At 33.5% G+C, this 17916-nt stretch overlaps 3 protein-coding genes across 5 annotated transcripts; all 3 read left to right on the top strand.

Moving 5' to 3' along the window:
- The first annotated feature begins 1092 nt into the window (after window positions 1–1092).
- Window positions 1093–4811, top strand: LOC125874676 (probable glycosyltransferase At3g07620). Its single transcript, XM_049555672.1, has 4 exons — window positions 1093–1993; window positions 2082–2212; window positions 3091–3439; window positions 3810–4811. The coding sequence occupies exons 1-4, from the start codon at window positions 1424–1426 to the stop codon at window positions 4476–4478; spliced, it is 1719 nt and encodes a 572-aa protein (XP_049411629.1). The 5' UTR covers window positions 1093–1423; the 3' UTR covers window positions 4479–4811.
- Window positions 4812–6508: 1697 nt separating this feature from the next.
- LOC125874247 (protein TAP1-like) lies at window positions 6509–7527 on the top strand. Its single transcript, XM_049555093.1, has 2 exons — window positions 6509–6789; window positions 7293–7527. Exons 1-2 carry the CDS (start codon window positions 6537–6539, stop codon window positions 7349–7351), a joined length of 312 nt encoding a protein of 103 aa, XP_049411050.1. The 5' UTR covers window positions 6509–6536; the 3' UTR covers window positions 7352–7527.
- Window positions 7528–11675: 4148 nt separating this feature from the next.
- On the top strand, window positions 11676–17388 carry LOC125872388 (60S ribosomal protein L7a-2-like). 3 transcript variants are annotated; one of them, XM_049553104.1, is made up of 7 exons: window positions 11813–11833; window positions 11920–11973; window positions 14981–15176; window positions 16443–16612; window positions 16704–16832; window positions 16905–16997; window positions 17087–17388. In XM_049553104.1, the coding sequence occupies exons 1-7, from the start codon at window positions 11831–11833 to the stop codon at window positions 17216–17218; spliced, it is 777 nt and encodes a 258-aa protein (XP_049409061.1). In that variant the 5' UTR covers window positions 11813–11830; the 3' UTR covers window positions 17219–17388. The 3 variants fall into 3 exon arrangements, with proteins under 3 accessions (XP_049409059.1, XP_049409061.1, XP_049409060.1); XM_049553102.1 differs by lacking the exons at window positions 14981–15176; window positions 16443–16612; window positions 16704–16832; window positions 16905–16997; window positions 17087–17388 and adding exons at window positions 13012–13181; window positions 13414–13542; window positions 13617–13709; window positions 13794–14076 and having other exon boundaries at window positions 11676–11833; window positions 11920–12169; XM_049553103.1 differs by lacking the exons at window positions 11813–11833; window positions 11920–11973 and adding an exon at window positions 14752–14834 and having other exon boundaries at window positions 14927–15176.
- The last annotated feature ends 528 nt before the right edge of the window (window positions 17389–17916 follow it).

Here is a 17916-nt window from a genome sequence, read left to right as displayed (position 1 = left end):
TCGCTGCTGGAGCAGCGATTTTATCCAAATTTTTAAATCTTTTTTTAGTAAAATCAACAGCGTTATGCTAAAAAAAAAAATCTTAAATCGCTGCTGAAGCAGCGTTTCTTCAAAAAAATAAATAAAAAATCTCCAACTTGAACTCGCTGCAATGGCAGCAATTTTCCAACCATTTTTTTTAAAAAAATCATCTTTGGCATGGCAGCAATTTTCCTTAATGTTTAAAGAAAAGAAAAATGGATAACGCTGCTGAGGCTGCCGTTTACCAAAAAAAATAATATTAGAAAAGCGTTGTTGTGGCAGCGATTTTACAAAAGAATTTTTTTTTTTTTTAGGGCAGCGATTTTTAATGAAGTCTTTAATGGCATGCACGACGTTAAAAGATATCACTCCCTAGGTAGCGATTTTGCCGTTTTGGTTAAAAAAAAATTGGTATACCGTTTATGTTTTTTTGAGGAAAAAAATTGCCCATTTGGCTCCGGACTAGCTAATAGATTTAAGAAATTTAATATGTATTTGAACAAAATTTAAGAAAAAAAATGGCTATTGCTCACCGTTATTGATCGTCTTATTATTTGAGTGTACGGATAAAATACAATTAAAAAAAAATAATTATAGCAACTAAATTAATACAAAAAATACTTACATTATTTAATTTAATCATGATTAATTGACGATTGAATACGTAGATGAAAGCGAAGTATTTCATGTATTAATTAAGAGTGAATTTATATATTAATTTAGGTAGATATTAATAATACGAAATTAGTGATACATACATTAATTATTCCACATTTTACCCTTGCGTACTACATAAATTACTTCATAACTTATACATATATTAATCATATAAAATTTTAAATTATCAACCAAACATTAGTAATTTAAAACACTTTTCCATTTAATAAACTTTAATGCATATAGGAGGACAAATAATTGATTTTACTCACTACTATTATATTAATTTAATTAATATTTTTATTTATAAAATTTTTCTATTATATTAATTTAATTAGTATTTTATTTATAAAATTTTATTTATAAAATTTTATTTTATTGAATTTAGAAAAATACTTTAACTTTTTTTAAAAAAATGGTTAATTTTGCTATCATTTATATTTTTCTTTTCATCATGCTTTAATTATATTAATGATATATTTGTTGACGTATATTGTCGGCATCAAATGACTAATTTCTCTGTACAGTAACTTAAATCTCCATAGCTGGGCTGAAGCTCCTATTCTTTTCTGTAGTAATTATTTGTTCTTTGACATTTTGTGCTTCAAATGGGTTACTATTTTTATGGTTTTAATGTTTATTTCTCAATTATTTGGTACTATTTTGTTTGTTAATTCTGAATAGTGGTGACGAAGAATCCCTGCAAGCTACTGGGGCATTTGCTAATTCCATATATTTTTGTTAGATGGGGATTGAACTTCAATTTCACAGGTTATGCTGTGTTCATACCGTCAAAAAATTGTTATCAATTTTTGGAATTGTTATAGCTGTTGTTGTGTTGATATCACAATTACTAGCACTTCCATATGAAAATTACATATCTCTTCTATCAAATGTGGATGGAGTTGGGGTCGAAGCTGAAACTGATTTGGCCACTGATGAAAAGAGGAGTAATGTGGAAGTTGATTCAGTGTTAGGGTTTCAGAAATTGGGCAACAGTAGTTATCTAGAAAAGAGATTGAATGCAAATTCAACTATAGGGTTTTATTTGAATGTAAGTACATATTCAAGTCTAGGGAAAATGAGGAATGAATCGGCTCAGATTTTGCAGGTTAAGTCACCTGCAGCTCGTTCAAGTGGTCGGGAGAATGTGATTGCAGATACCGGTAATAAGACGTCGTCGTTAATGGAGAATGAGGCAACAAGTTCCAATTCTAATATCTTACGAGCTGGTATCAACAGTAAGAGAAGAAGACCAGCATCAATCTCCTACATGAACACTTTAGTGCAGCAGAACTCTAGTATTAGTTTAGTGGTATGACCGTAGATATCAATTCTAACTAGAGTGGAGATTAATTACCAATTCATTTTTGTTATCTAACTGCTTGAGTTGTTGGTTGTAGAGATCACTATGGCGTTCTGCACGTGAAGGGGAACTCCGATATGCAAAGGTTCAGATTGAAAATGCTCCGATAATTAGAAACATTCCTGAACTTCATTCATCCATCTTTCGAAATTATTCCAAGTTTAGGAGGTAATTGGATTTGATTTTGATTCTTGTAGTAAACACTTATATCAATGTGTTCATACTTTAATGTATTGTGAGATGCTTTATTGGAGTTGATGTAATTGCAACTCATGTGGTCATTACCAAAATCTAGAGTCTTCCTGCTGCTGCAATATAGCTATTACATTGTTTTGTCTTACATGTTGTTTTTATTACCTTTTGCTTAGGTCATCGTATTATTTGTTATTGGTACGGTTCTTTTCTCCATTATTTTCAGCATGGTTTCTTCTTTGCTACTGTCATTCCTTTTCATATTGTTTTTTTATATATGCACTATTTATGCCGAAGGCCCATGAGAAACAGTCTCTCTACCTTGGCAAGGTAGGGTAAGGCTGCGTACACATACCCTCCCAAGACCCCACTTGAGGGACTATACTGATTACTGGGTGAGTTGTTGTATTGATTTGGCAGAGATAGGAAAAGCTTGAGAAAAGTTTATCAGCTGGGAAAATTGATTCCTCCATGCCAAAATATGTGATTTTTTTTTCCCCAGATGTATACAGTTAAGAAGAGCAATTACTTGAATATTAAAGCCTAAGAAAATAGTATCTCCATTTTCAAGTACAACTATATACTTATTTGCTTTAAACTTAGTTCCATGAGCTGACTAATTGTACTGTTACATTCTTTTCTGCTTAGTTTTGTTTCAAGTTACCCACCTGTTGGAGGTGGTATCTGGTGGTCAATGATTAGAGTTTTTGCATTTGTTGGTATGAGATTGTGAGACACTATTGAAAATGGAAAGACAGTTTCAATTTGTACTCTCATAGTCATCGAGTCAAATACTCAACCTTATTTTGGGGAAAAGTATGTTCTAGATGTTGAATTGTTTGATCCTTTTGCAGGAGCTATGAGCTGATGGAACGTGTCCTTAAAGTTTATGTTTATAAAGAAGGGGAAAAACCAATATTTCATCAGCCGTATATGCGAGGTATCTACGCGTCTGAGGGGTGGTTCATGAAACTGATGGAGAAGAACAAACAGTTTCTTGTGAAAGATCCCAAAAGGGCTCACTTATTTTATTTGCCTTTTAGTTCTTTGAAGCTACGAGAAGCTCTATCAAAACAAAACTTTACTCATCAGAAAGATTTGGAAAATCATCTGAGCAATTACATTGGAAGAATTTCTAGAAAATATCATTTCTGGAATAGAAGCAGAGGAGCTGATCATTTTTTTGTTGCTTGTCATGATTGGGTATACTTTTTCTTGAACTCTATTCCATTGCGAATGTTGCGTTCCATAGTGCTTTGGCAGTCTAATTGTGTCAATCTACTCATTCTCCCCAGAAACCTCTTTCTGACAACTTAAGGGAAGCGAAAGAATGAAGTAGTTTTTTTCCTTTTCAATAATAAGTTTATAATCAAAGCATATATATAGTTGTGTTTTTTATTCTTTCATTTCTTTGGAAAAAGGTAGAGTTTTGAAGAATTATCGGATGTTTTCTGAATCTGCAACTTGGATGGCGTCCTTTTTTACAAATCTGGAGTACTATCACCTTCAACACTTTATGTTGCTGTGAGGTGTCCATCTATCATTCTTTTACTAAAGTAAAAGTACGTTATAGGCACCCCGACTCACGAGAAAGAACATGGAAACCTGTGTTAGAGTCCTTTGCAATTTAAATATAGCCGGAGGCTTCAAGATAGGGAAGGATGTCTCTCTGCCAGTAACCTATGTTCGTTCAGCTGAAGACCCGCTCAAAGATTTGGGAGGAAATCCTCCTTCAGCAAGACCTGTGCTTGCCTTTTTTGCTGGAGGTATTCATGGTTATCTCCGTCCTATATTATTGCAACATTGGAGTGAGAAAGAACCTGATATGAAGATTTTTGGGCCTATGCCTCGTGATCCTGAGGGTAAAGCAAAATATAGGGAACTTATGAAAAGCAGCAAATATTGCATATGTGCGAGGGGTTATGAAGTCCATACTCCAAGAGTTGTGGAGTCCATACACTATGCTTGTGTACCTGTGATCATATCAGATAATTATGTGCCACCTTTCTTTGAAGTTTTTGACTGGGAATCATTTTCTGTCTTTGTTTTGGAGAAAGATGTTCCAGACTTGAGAAATATCCTCCTTTCAATTCCTGAGGAGAAGTACATGAAGATGCAGCGTAGGCTGAAGATCGTTCAACAGTATTTTCTTTGGCACAAAAATCCTGTTAAGTATGACTTGTTTCACATGATCCTTCACTCAATTTGGTATAACAGAGTATTTCAGGTAAAATCTAAATAAGGATGTCAAAGGACTTTGGATTTTGAATATGGAGGGACATGGGCACATGGGAGATATGATCCCGCAGATATCCCAGATGATTTGAACGATCATTTGCAGTACCAGATATGATCAAACTCTGGTTTCGACAAGAAGAATGCTCCTGCCTGGTAACTTCTTAAGCTTAACTAGTGAATTGCTATCACTCGCAAGCTGAACCAAGTGTTGATGCGATATTATCCTTGTACCCTGTGTATACTTGTATAATGCTTGCTCTGATAATTTACTTATCATTGTCATTTGATCTTTCCACTTTCTCCTTCTCCATGTAAAAGTGGAATTTTTTACCCCAGATGTATTACAATGTACTTAGGGGTGTGGCCCTTCCCCGGACCCTGTGGGATGCTTAGTGCATTGGCTTCGTTTATTTTTTTATTTTTTCCTTTTTATGCATTCCTTGCTTATGGATATAAAAAGATTGTTGCCAGAGTTGTTTAGCAGTCCATAATTCGCACTTACTTTCTACCAGAAATATCTCTCTGTTTGGCATTTCATTGATTTTTCACGTGGTTATTCATGGGAAAATTCAACCCACTTCAATATTCCACAATGACTTATCCTCTTTACTGCAGTCTGCATAGTATACACTTTAGGTATTTATAGAAAATCTTCCTTTTATGTTAGTGAGTTATTCTTTTGGAACCGTCGACGAAACATACCAAGTATATCTACTCTCGTGTCATAGCTTGCAAATTACACGTGAGATGGAAATTTCATTATGCATGTTCGCTGTGATGAGCCCAACTTGGCAGAGCTGGGAATTGATCTCTACCACCTTTATGGGATACCACATGCACCAACTCTGCCACACTTATGAATTATATTAGTTTTTCCTTTGATTAATCTTTCTATTTTTGTTAAAACCAAATAATAGGAGTACTAATAACTAGAGCTGTCAAAAAGGGCTGGCCCAAGCCTCGCGGGCCAAGGAATTTGAAGGGCTAGGGTGGGATGGCCCTTCATTTGGTAGGGCCTGAAAATGCTCAACCCAACCCTAGAAGGGCCAAGGGTTGGGGCGGGCTATAGCTATATATATAAAATTTTTCTTTTCAAACTTGTAATTCTATAACATCAAGAAAATGAGAAGATTTTCAAATCAAATATGGCAAACAATGGTGTTGTTTCAATAACATTAGCAAAAATTTAGTGTAATTAGCATGTATCTCGCATACCAGATATGCGAGTGAGATAAGAGAGTGACAAACAAGATGGGAGGGAGGCGAGGGAGCGAGATTTGTATATGTATCCTAGATACATGCGAATCTACTTTGATAGAGTGTATCTAAAACAAATTAACATAATTTTGAGTCCATATATTCTGAGATACATGTATATGGGTACGAAGATTCATAATATTACAACATAGTGTGTATTCAAATTATTAGATTATTTACTAGTGAGATTATTGTAAATTACTCTTGAATAAAAAGTTATGGCCCATGGGCCGATCCCGGCCCAGCTCAGATCAAGCCTCAAGGGCCAAGGACTTATATGGATTGGGCTTATAAGCCCTAGTTTTGAATGAGCTTGAAAAACCATATTTCAATCATACCCCAATTATTGGTAGGGTTGGGTCGGCCCCATGGACTAAGCCCATTTTGATGGCTCTACTAATAACCCTTAAATTGAATACAAACATACTCGTTACTCTCCCACCAAAAATTTTATATTCTTGTAAAATAATAACAAATCCTCTAATTGGGACACTACAAACTCAAGAAAAAAAATTCATGCTACTGTAGTTGATCAGATGTTTTAGTTATTAATGAAGTGTGATTTTCACATGAATGCTACATGATCAAACCATAGGTAACAATTAGTAAGAAACAGTAGGTATAGCACAACATAATTGTATTTGCACCTACCCCAAATCATGTTGAGCAAATGAACTAACCAAAACCAAAACCAAAACTTGACATTCTTTAAAAAAAAAAAAAAACACTATATATATGCATTGCCTAAAGTATAGCTAAGCATTGCAATATTACTAAGTATAGCATTTTTACATAATATATAGATATGGCAATGAAATGGCTAACCCTAGTGCTAACATTGATGGTCATATTTGAAGGGGATTTGATTATGGCTAATCTTATGGAGGTGAAATGCATAAAACATTGCATGAAAGATTGCAAAAAAGTTGGCATTCCCTCTGCTTCCTGCCTCAAATTCTGCCCACTTCACTGCATTCCACCACCACCTATGCTTTCATCTGAAGTCCGCCATTGCGATGTTCGATGCATTCTTGATCGTTGTCTTGACTACAAGAATGGTATGCATATCCATCTTCTCTTACAAAACGTTTTATTTTAGCTAGGAGAGGTTTATCGAAAAACAGTTTCTCTATTTCTATGATTGTATGACATAAGAGTAAATCACTTTGATCTTCAATGCACACATATTGTATATTAAATATGGTCTAAGAAAGAATTCATGTGTAGGTGAGCTCACTTTCCTCTACTTAGATATGCCTTAATTTTCTATAATATTAGTGTAATTTCACGGATTATCGCATTATGTATATTGTTATACATGTCTAAGAAGAGATCATTGGTGCACGTGAACTCATACTGCTCCCACTAATTAGATATTCGCATTTCTACAATATTGTATAATTTAATTGGTTACAAGAAGATAATAAGAAATATATGCCTTATTGTGCATGTGACTAAAAGATATTATATGTCGTTCTTAGCATGATAGAGCGATAAAAATGAGTTCAAGTAATATACGTCGTTAGTATTAACAATTTATTTTTGTATATATATTTTGCAGAAGCAGACAAACTAGAAGGGTGTGCATCCAAATGCAAGAACAATAATGATTACTGCTAAGTGTGTTTTCCCATCACAGGAGATTGCTACTTCAATAATGACAACTATACTTCTAGTCTTTTGTTTCTGTTTAGTTCTCTTTTAGTATAATTTTAATACAGAGTTTACATAATAAATGTAGGGCCATGATATGTATAAGGTGGAAAAGTACTTAATAAAATAATTAGTTTTCTTTATCATTGTTTTGCTCACATTTGTGACCGAATTTTAAAATTTGAGTTTCAAAACTCTTAGATGGAGGATTTTAGTGGATATCCTATTCAAATCTTCTTTAAACAGTTTCAAAATTTAGATATGAATTTTTTTTTAAATTTGATATATCACACTCGAAGCGGTTCACATTTACGATAAGTTAAACTTTAAAATAATCCAATCAGGCACGCATTCAGTTACCGATATCTAGTTTCTAGTTAGAATGATAAATTCTTAAATACATCGAAAGGAAGAAGACCACCAAAAGAAGTAAGAGAAATACAAATACAATTCCCTAAAATCATATACAAATTTGTGTACAACACTAATGAAACAACAATTTATATGGATGCGATTTTAAATCAGTACAAACATATCAAAATTTATAAACGATATAAAATGAAAAATTAAAATTTTACAAATACCTCTAATTGTTCAACAACATCGTCGTACTACGTTTCAGAATCAACATCATTCGTATCTCGACTTTTTGAATTCTGAAATTGTGGGGAGCACAATTTGAAGGGAAAACGCAAATTTTAAAATTTCAAATTAGACATCGATGAGTAAAATTAGACGAAAAATCAGAGAATGAAAGAGAGGAGAGAAAACTGATTTGATGTATGAAATGAAGAGAAAATGTGGGACAGATGAGATGTATTCTTTGTTTTGATACAATTGATATACATGGAATGGAACCTACATTAGAATGACTATATTAATTAAACAATATACGTGAATCGTTATTGAATTAAACCAAAATTGTGTTTAATAATTACATCATAAACATTTGGCATACCGAAACAAAATGACTTCGGCCGAAGGGGTAAATCAGTAATAAACAGTAATTGGGCTATTTTGTAAAGGAAATTTTGACTTAATGGTCATTCTGCGTAATTATTTCTAAAATTTATTTTAAAAGGTACCCATCCAAGTAATTTTAACATGCATCATTAATATAGGGGTGACAAAATCACAATTCATCTAGAGCTCGTTAGGCCATGCGATATGGTATCATGATACGGAATCATGATATAGTATCATGATATGGAATCATGAGATGAAATTGAAGTTTTGTTTGGACATGCGATATTGAATTTTTGTGTTGTATATTTCAGAAACATAAAAATCCAATAAGTTGTAGAACTATTAAAATAGCCCCAATTGTTTATTCAATCTTATCAAAAACAAAAATTTATAAAATCGCATAATAAATTATTACAAAGCTATTTGTTCTCCACTTAAGTAATTGTTTCATCTAACTTTAATTTAATTAAAAAAAATTGAACATAAATTGTACTGTACTAGTCTTTAATATAATCCTCCTACATAATATGAACAATTTTCTCACGTTGAACTTGCATTTCTCGATCATGTGACCGAGAAGACGAACCAACATTGTTACTTTGAGCCATTTATTGGTCAATATCATCCGCAACTATATTTTCATGCTCATAGACCATAAATATTTCATCACTTTAACAATCGGTTGGTATGAGTTAAAGTGACTATACGTTGGTGAGAATAATAAATTTTATGTCGGTGAAAATAATAAATTTTAAAAAGTAATGATGTGATTATAAATTTTATTTACATATGAAATAAATGGTTAGTAGATATAAATGTGGGGTTGTTTTAACAAAATATAAACTTGTGGATCAATTTTTGTATTAAAAATATCTCAAATCATGATATGGAATTACCATATAATTCCATATCATGGTTTTTGGAAAATATGGAATCACATCTCATGATATGGAATCAGCATAAAATTGCATGTCCAAACGCTGATTCCATCTCACGATATCATATCGTGATATGGTATGGCATGGCCAAACGCCTACCTAATCTATTTAGGTTTGAACGGATTAACAAATGATCTGCTTAGTTTCTTAATTCAAGTCATTTTAATTCGTTTGATTCAACTTATTTAAAAATTGAGTTAATAAATAACGCAAATTGATTTATGAGAAAATTTGCTAAAAATATTGTTTTTATTTATAATTTGATATTTATATATAGCTTTAAATATAAGAAAAAAAAATTTACTAGGCACTTAACAAATTATAGTAAAACAAACAAAGAATTTTAAACTTATAAAAAATTGAGTGGATTGGGTTATAACCTGGTTTTTATAGGTTTTTCAATTGCAACATTCTTGTAGCAAGTATAAGACCACAAGATTTAAGTTACTACACATATCTTTAGTTTAATAATTATAAAATTTAAAAGTCTCATATTATTCTTAAATTGTATAACCAGACAAACTAAGACGCCTTAAATTGTAACTATATTATTTTTCTAAGGGCAAACTACATAAATCCCACTAGTTTAGGTCCTAATTACTAAGATTCTCGATAGTATTAAATATTACTTCCTCTACCATATTTTATACTTAAGATACATGAGTTTGAATCTGTGAGATACGTGTATCTGTCGAATTTTAAAATCAAGATATGTATTTTATTTGTTTAAATTAATTGATTGTAACTGATTTCCTTAATTAGAGGAGTAATTGATGATTTTTAGAATATATGGGCAATTAATTCTGAAAATTAAATTAATCAAATCTCTTAATATAGGGCAAATTAAGGAGTGTATTTATGTTTAATTAATTTCATTTATTATTCTTTGAAATAATAAATTCATTAATATTATTATTAATAAAAAACAAAAACATGTATATCTTGGTCATGCAATTTGATTAATTTCATTTTATTACTCTTAAAATAATAAATTAATTGATTTGATGTATCTATTATCAATAGATGATGTATCCTACAAACTAAACACTTAGATACATGAGTATCATACANAAGTATTGGGTCACTTTTACCCTTACTATTAACAGAGGTCTGTTAAGTGCCATGTGGATGCCACGTGGACGCCACATGGACGCCACGTCGACGCCACATAAGCACCAAACAATTCTCACTGATCTAATTTTAATTTCATGTATCTTTCATATGTATCTAGTATTAATTTGATGTGTCAAGTATCAATTTCATACATTATATTCAAAAACGTGTATCTCGGATACATAGTAAGTTGTAAGCATATACATAAATTATGTGTATCTAAATATGGAATGTAATTGAAACAATCGAATTTAGGAACAACTCACGATGTTAGAGTATCTGTCTTATCACTAATCCAAAAAAAAAAGTAAAAAAATTCAAAATTCATCCTTTTTTTTAGCATCTGAATTTTTTCTCACAAATACATATAATTTTAACTTAGATACATCAACTCTTAACTAGATACATGTACATATGATGTGTATCCAACATTGTTGCATATCTAATGGTGTATTTATTATGTTAAGTAAAGCTTGNNGTATCCAACATTGTTGCATATCTAATGGTGTATTTATTATGTTAAGTAAAGCTTGACGTAACTCTTCCCTCTTGATTGAGTCGTTCCTATACTTAGATCTATTCTCGGCTTGAATGTTAACGGATGAAGAGTCAGTCCCTACAATGAAAAACTCATGAGTGAAAATAACAAATTGAAGTTGTTTGATTTAGTATAATATTGTTAATGTGTAGTACCTTTAACAAGAATCATCTGATTTTGAGAATGACCAGCCATTAAAGTATTTGAGAAACAACAAAATCAAAAAATATAAAACCTAATTTGTAGAACTTTTTAAAATTGAATGTCAGAACATTATGAACTTTAACTCAGATATAAAACCAAGATACATGAGAATAATAAAATAATAGAAACAAACATATATGTATAATGCTGATTTGAACATGCAAATATGTATTGAGAGGATGAAGGAAGAAAAAGGGAGAAGATGGAGGAAGAATGAGGGTTAGTGGACGTGGGGTGGGGAACGGCAGGTGTGATTTATGTGATAAAAAATTTGAGTTGTTAATGTGGACCTTTAATTAAGGAGATTAAATTTAAGATAATTATCCAATATCATATTTAAGGGATTTGTGTATCTAATTAAATCTTTTAAAATATATGGTATAAATATTAAAAGTGATAGTATATGTAATTGTTTTAAACTAGAGGTAAATATAGTATATATATATATATATATATGCGTAGTTAGGTAGTTTTTCGTTTTTAACTATTTTGCAGTGTGATGTTTAATTAGAGGGAACGAAAATGGCCAGGCCCAAATTCACAAAAGTTCTGTAAAGGCCCAGTTAAGTAGCGTCGCACACATCTTAAACCCTAAAAACTCATTAACATTCGTTTCTGTATATCAGTGTGTTCTTCTCCATCTAGGGTTTGTTCATCAGATCGTGGTCGCAGACTCGAGAGAAAAAAATGGTATGTTCTTTGCTATGGTTACATTTTCTCTTTACTATTCATTTTCTTGAACTTGTGTTCACGTATTTTTTCCTTTATTTCTGTAGGCTCCAAAGAAGGGTGTTGCAGTAGCATCAAAGAAGAAACCGGAGAAGGCTAAGGTGGTGAATCCACTATTCGAGAAGCGGCCAAAGCAGTTCGGTATCGGGGGAGCTCTGCCGCCAAAGAAGGATGTAACAAGGAATGTAAGATGGCCTCGGAATGTTACCCTACAAAGGAAGAAGAGGATTCTGAAGATGCGATTGAAGGTTCCTCCAGCTCTTAACCAGTTCACCAAAACCCTTGACAAGAACCTCGGTCAGTATACTCTCTTGCTGTAAATTTGTGAACAATTAGACAATTAATCCTCTATGTCCGATCCAGTGTATTTGCAACTGCTTCATTTCGATAATGGAGAATAAAGATTTTGTTTTTTACAATGTAAAAGCTAAATCTCTGGCTTCTATATATTCATTCCACTCGATTTTGATTTTGTCCAGCTACTTCCTGTTATTTTTTAGCTTTTATTTCAGTATGTTTTATGCTGCATGTTATCGATCAGAACTTTCATAGGAACTGGTGGCCTAATGAGTGGTATATGTTTGAACTATGCCTCGCTGTGTTGTATGTGAAACTATAACGTGTTTCCATATATGTTTGAACTATGCCTCACTACGAACTTGAAGGCAGTTGAATGATCGGTTGTTTGTGCTTGATTGTGGATTCTTATGATTCCAATTTTGTCACATCTTGTTTAAATATTGTAAACACCTTGTCTTTTGCATATGTACTACATATTCGGGCTCATTAACTATTGACGAACCCATAGTGTAGTTTCATTAACCATGTGGCTGGCTAATTGAGCTATTATTGTCCCTTTTAGAATCCACTGCTGCAAAATTAAATATGATCTCGTGAAGAACTACTTTTTTTTGGGAGAGTAGATTTAGCTTAGTAACTACTTATATAATATGATTGAATTATCATGCGACTGCTACCTTTTTTATTTTTACCATTATGCCTTCCCACTTCTTCAGTAGACCAAAATTGATAGTATTGTTTATCAGATCACACCTCATCTTTTGTTTTGGTCTACTCTCATGAGATATCTTATTTCAGTGAGACTGAATTGAATGTTTTTGTTGCGTTTGAACGTGCAGCTACAAACCTTTTCAAGATGCTTCTTAAGTACAGGCCTGAGGACAAAGCTGCAAAGAAGGAGCGTCTTGTCAAAAGGGCTCAAGCTGAAGCTGAAGGAAAAACTCCTGAAACAAAGAAACCCATTATTGTGAAGTATGGGCTTAAGCACATTACTTACCTTATTGAGCAGGTTTGTTTCGGTCTTGCAAATTCTCTTCTACTTTCAAGCGCATCTCTTTTCATCTATGTAGTAACTATTTTCCATTGATGTCTTTTCAGAACAAAGCTCAGTTAGTAGTGATTGCTCATGATGTGGACCCAATANTTGAGCAGGTTTGTTTCGGTCTTGCAAATTCTCTTATACTTTCAAGCACATCTCTTTTCATCTATGTAGTAACTATTTTCCATTGATGTCTTTTCAGAACAAAGCTCAGTTAGTAGTGATTGCTCATGATGTGGACCCAATAGAGTTGGTTGTCTGGCTTCCTGCACTATGCAGAAAGATGGAAATTCCATACTGCATTGTGAAGGGGAAAGCACGTTTAGGATCGGTAAGTAATACTAAGTCTGTATTCTCAATGCTTCTAAACCTATGAGATACTGATATTGATGACTATGCACACAGATCGTGCATAAGAAAACTGCTTCAGCCTTGTGTTTGACAACCGTGAAGAATGAAGACAAAATGGAGTTCAGCAGAGTTTTGGAGGCAATTAAGGTATCTATATTAATGGCTAGTTTGGTTTGCATTTTGCCGTAAAGCTCTTCTAGGATTCCTGTTGATGCATGTTTACTTTTTCAGGCTAACTTCAACGACAAGTACGAAGAGAACAGGAAGAAGTGGGGCGGTGGTATCATGGGCTCTAAGTCACAGGCCAGGACCAAGGCCAAAGAAAGAGTTCTAGCCAAGGAAGCTGCCCAGAGATTGAATTAAGAGCTTGCTGTGATATACACTGCAATTTAATTAGAGAGATGCTCTGCCAAGTTTTGTATTTGGTTCACATGCTTTACATTGTTAAAGATATCAAGTACCTTTATGTTTGCCTTGACAATGAATTATCAGACATTTTATTAAAATTTTTGTTTAGTATGTGTTTTTATGGCACCGAAATGGCGTTTTTATTTAAATTCCTACTCACTACAAGTTCTTTCTTGAAATAGTGCACTTAAATGGATGCTCCTCAAGCTCCATGATCTGAGTCTGTACTGTGTCATGTAACACCACCGAAGTAAATGAAACTTTTAGAGATATTGGTAATCAGTTCAGAAGAAGTTGAGTACTTCAGGGCACACAACCATAAAGAATTTTGAGTTTAATTAGCAACTTTTCTAGCGTACCAGAAAAGAACTTCCAAACACTTTCCCCAGAGTTTGCAATCACACTAATGAATCGAATATTAAGAAAAATATTTAGGGACAAGGAAAAGAACCTAATAAGCGGAGAAAAAGCTTTTCGAAAATCAAAGAAAGCAACAAAAAGTGATTCATAATTCACAATAATAGTCAATCTCTTTGAAATCCATCTTGAAGACAAAACAAAGAGTGAACCATTTGCAAAACATGGAGAAAAAAAATTAGGAGAAAATTTAATCTAAAGGCATAGCTTCAAATTTTAATTATATTTATAATCAGATTTTATTCCACATTGAATATGACTATTTCTCAACTAATTTGCAAATTGGCTATTATTTAAATAGATTGTCGGAAATGGCTAGGTCGTGCTAATTTTTCTTATTAAAAGGAAGGAGTCCATGGCCCAAATCCATACAAATTCGCTTATGCCTTATATAAGATAGGCTGTTTCTCCGGGTTAGTCCTCCGGTCGCCGTCTCAAGCAAAAATGGTAAGCTCTTAGCCATGGTGAACTTCCTTCTTCACAACTCATTTTTGGAATATGTATTCACATTTTTGTTTCTTTCTTTGCGGAAAATGTAGGCTCCAAAGAAGGGTGTTGCAGTAGCAGCAAAGAAGAAGCCAGAGAAGGCGAAGGTGGTGAATCCACTGTTCGAGAAGCGGCCAAAGCAGTTCGGTATCGGTGGAGCGCTGCCGCCGAAGAAGGATGTAACAAGGAATGTAAGATGGCCTCGGAATGTTACCCTACAAAGGAAGAAGAGGATTCTCAAGATGCGATTGAAGGTTCCTCCTGCTCTAAACCAGTTCACCAAAACCCTTGATAAGAACCTCGGTCAGTGTACTACTATTATCCTAATTTTTTCCTGTTGCCATTTTGGTTAATTAGTTGCTGTTGACAATTAGACAACCAATCATCTATGTCCAATCCACTGTATTTGCAGCTGCTTCATTGAGAATAATGATAATACTTTTTTACCTGGTCTGTACATTCATTTCACACTATTTTGTCGAGCTACTTAGTATTACTATTTGTTTTAGCTTTTATGTAGGTATGTTTTATGCTGCATGTTATCAATGTGAACTTTTACCGGAACTGGTGTCATGAGTAGCAAAGAAATTATTAGGAATTGAGTATTTTATTGGAATTTGGAACTATAATGTGTTTCCATAGATGTTTGAACTATGCCTCACTTACTGGAAGACAATTGAATGAGTTGTTATTGTGCTTGGCTTGTGGATTCTTATAATTCCAATTATGTCACCTCTCAGTGAAAGTTTGCTAAGACCGCGTCTTTTGATGGGCGAGCAATATGGATGACACCTCCAGGCTCACATCTCTGAAACTGTTGGCTGGCTTATTTTATTAGTTCATAACCAACTAACCAAGTGGCAGACTGAGCTATTATTGTCCCTTGTAGAAACTGTGAAGAATATATTTTCCCTTTAAGAAGAAGCTTTTTTGGGGAGAAGTACAGTTAATTCAGAAACTACCACTGTTATATTTTGTTGGAATTCATCATGGAATAATACATTTTGCATATTTTTAGTTCTATACATTTGTGTTGTTTCTTTAAGGGGTGTTAGATTTGATTGTACCAAATCAGATAGTGATATTTGTTCAAGACAATTTTTTTTCCAGCATGTTGGACTTTACTGTCTCTCTGCCTATAGAATCATGTTAGACTTTACTGTCTCTCTGCCTGTAGAATCATGTTATTAAGTTGTGGTCAGTGTATTTTTTGTCTCTTCATTTCTTATTTCTCATTTTCTTTTGTAAAATGGACTTGTGCTTTTTTGTGGTTTTGGAAAGTAAAAAATTTACTGGGACATTAATAATTGTTTGTTGCATTTGCTTTCACTGCTAACCTAACACCTGAAATTATCCTGAAAATCTATCGATCATTTTGTGGCAAAATACTTTGTTTTGGGAAAATGTTGTATTACCTTTTTGTGGTCATTCTTAAAAGGCTAAGCTGCTGCCATGTAACCATTATTTATCATCTCTCAACTCATTTTGTTTTGCTTTACTTGCATGAGTTATTTTATTTCAGTGATACTGCTTTGAATTTTTTCCAACGTCTTTGCCCTCTGAATGCAGCTACAAACCTTTTCAAGATGCTTCTAAAGTACAGGCCTGAGGACAAAGCTGCAAAGAAGGAACGTCTTGTCAAAAGGGCTCAAGCTGAAGCCGAAGGAAAAACTCCCGAGACAAAGAAACCTATTATTGTGAAGTATGGGCTTAAGCACATCACTTATCTTATTGAGCAGGTTTGTTTCGTTCTTGCAAATTCTCTTCTACTTTCTCAAGCACATCTCTTTTGATCTTTCTAGTAACTATTTTCCATTGATGCCCTTTTAGAACAAAGCTCAGTTAGTAGTGATTGCTCATGATGTGGATCCAATAGAGTTGGTTGTCTGGCTTCCTGCACTTTGCAGAAAGATGGAAATTCCATACTGCATTGTGAAGGGGAAAGCACGTTTAGGATCGGTAAGTAATACTAAGTCTGTATTCTTAATGCTTCCCAACAGATTAAATACTGATATTGATGACTTTGCACAGATTGTGCATAAGAAAACCGCTTCAGCCTTGTGTTTGACAACTGTGAAGAATGAAGACAAAATGGAGTTTAGCAGAGTTTTGGAGGCAATCAAGGTATCTTTATTAGTGACTAGTTTAGTTTGCATTGCATTTTACTGTAAAGCTCTTCTAGGATTCCTGTTGATGCATGTTTACTTTTTCAGGCTAACTTCAATGACAAGTATGAAGAGAACAGGAAGAAGTGGGGTGGTGGTATCATGGGCTCCAAGTCACAGGCCAGGACCAAGGCCAAGGAGAGAGTTCTTGCCAAGGAAGCTGCCCAGAGATTGAACTAAGAACTTGCTGTGATATTTACACTGCAATTGGATTAGAGAGCTGCTCTGCCAATTTTTGTGTTTGGTTCACATGCTTGACAATGTTAGAGACATTAGTTCGATATGTACCTTTATGTTTGCCATTAGCAGATTATTGCGCTTTAAACTTTATGAGAAGTTATTGTTAGATATTTTGTGAGTGTCTACTACTTATTCTTCGCTAATCTAGTGGTTACTGTTGTCTACGAAATTCTGCTCTTGTATGTTGGTTTGGTTCATGATTCATCTCTGGCCTTTCCATTTATCTGTTACTTAGATATGGAGTATTAGATATGTCAGTTTGTTCAAATTTACGATACGAAGATTCAAGAAAGAGTGATCTGTGTGCATTTAGCTCTACGATGTAGCACTGTGCATGTATGTCTTCTTGTTGATACGTAGGGTGTGTTTGGTATGAAGGAAAACATTTTCTGGAAAATGTTTTCTAATTTTCTCATGTTTGGTTGGGCTAAATGCTTTGGAAAATGTTTTCCAAATCAACTCATTTTCCTCAAATTTAAGGAAAATGACTTCCTTTCTAAACTTAAGGAAAACGTTTTTCAAAACTCTTCCAACTTCAAATTACAATAATTTTTTTGTTGAAAAAATTAATTTATTTTGTTGAAAAAATTAATTTATTTTGTCCCTACCCTCAAACCACCCCCAACCAACCCCCCCCC

The sequence above is a fragment of the Solanum stenotomum genome, chromosome 8 (genome assembly GCF_019186545.1).
Source record: "Solanum stenotomum isolate F172 chromosome 8, ASM1918654v1, whole genome shotgun sequence".
In the NCBI taxonomy this organism is placed as follows: Eukaryota; Viridiplantae; Streptophyta; class Magnoliopsida; order Solanales; family Solanaceae; genus Solanum; species Solanum stenotomum.
The sequence above is the reverse complement of the archived record's forward strand: the minus strand, read 5'-3'. Positions and strand labels throughout refer to the sequence as shown.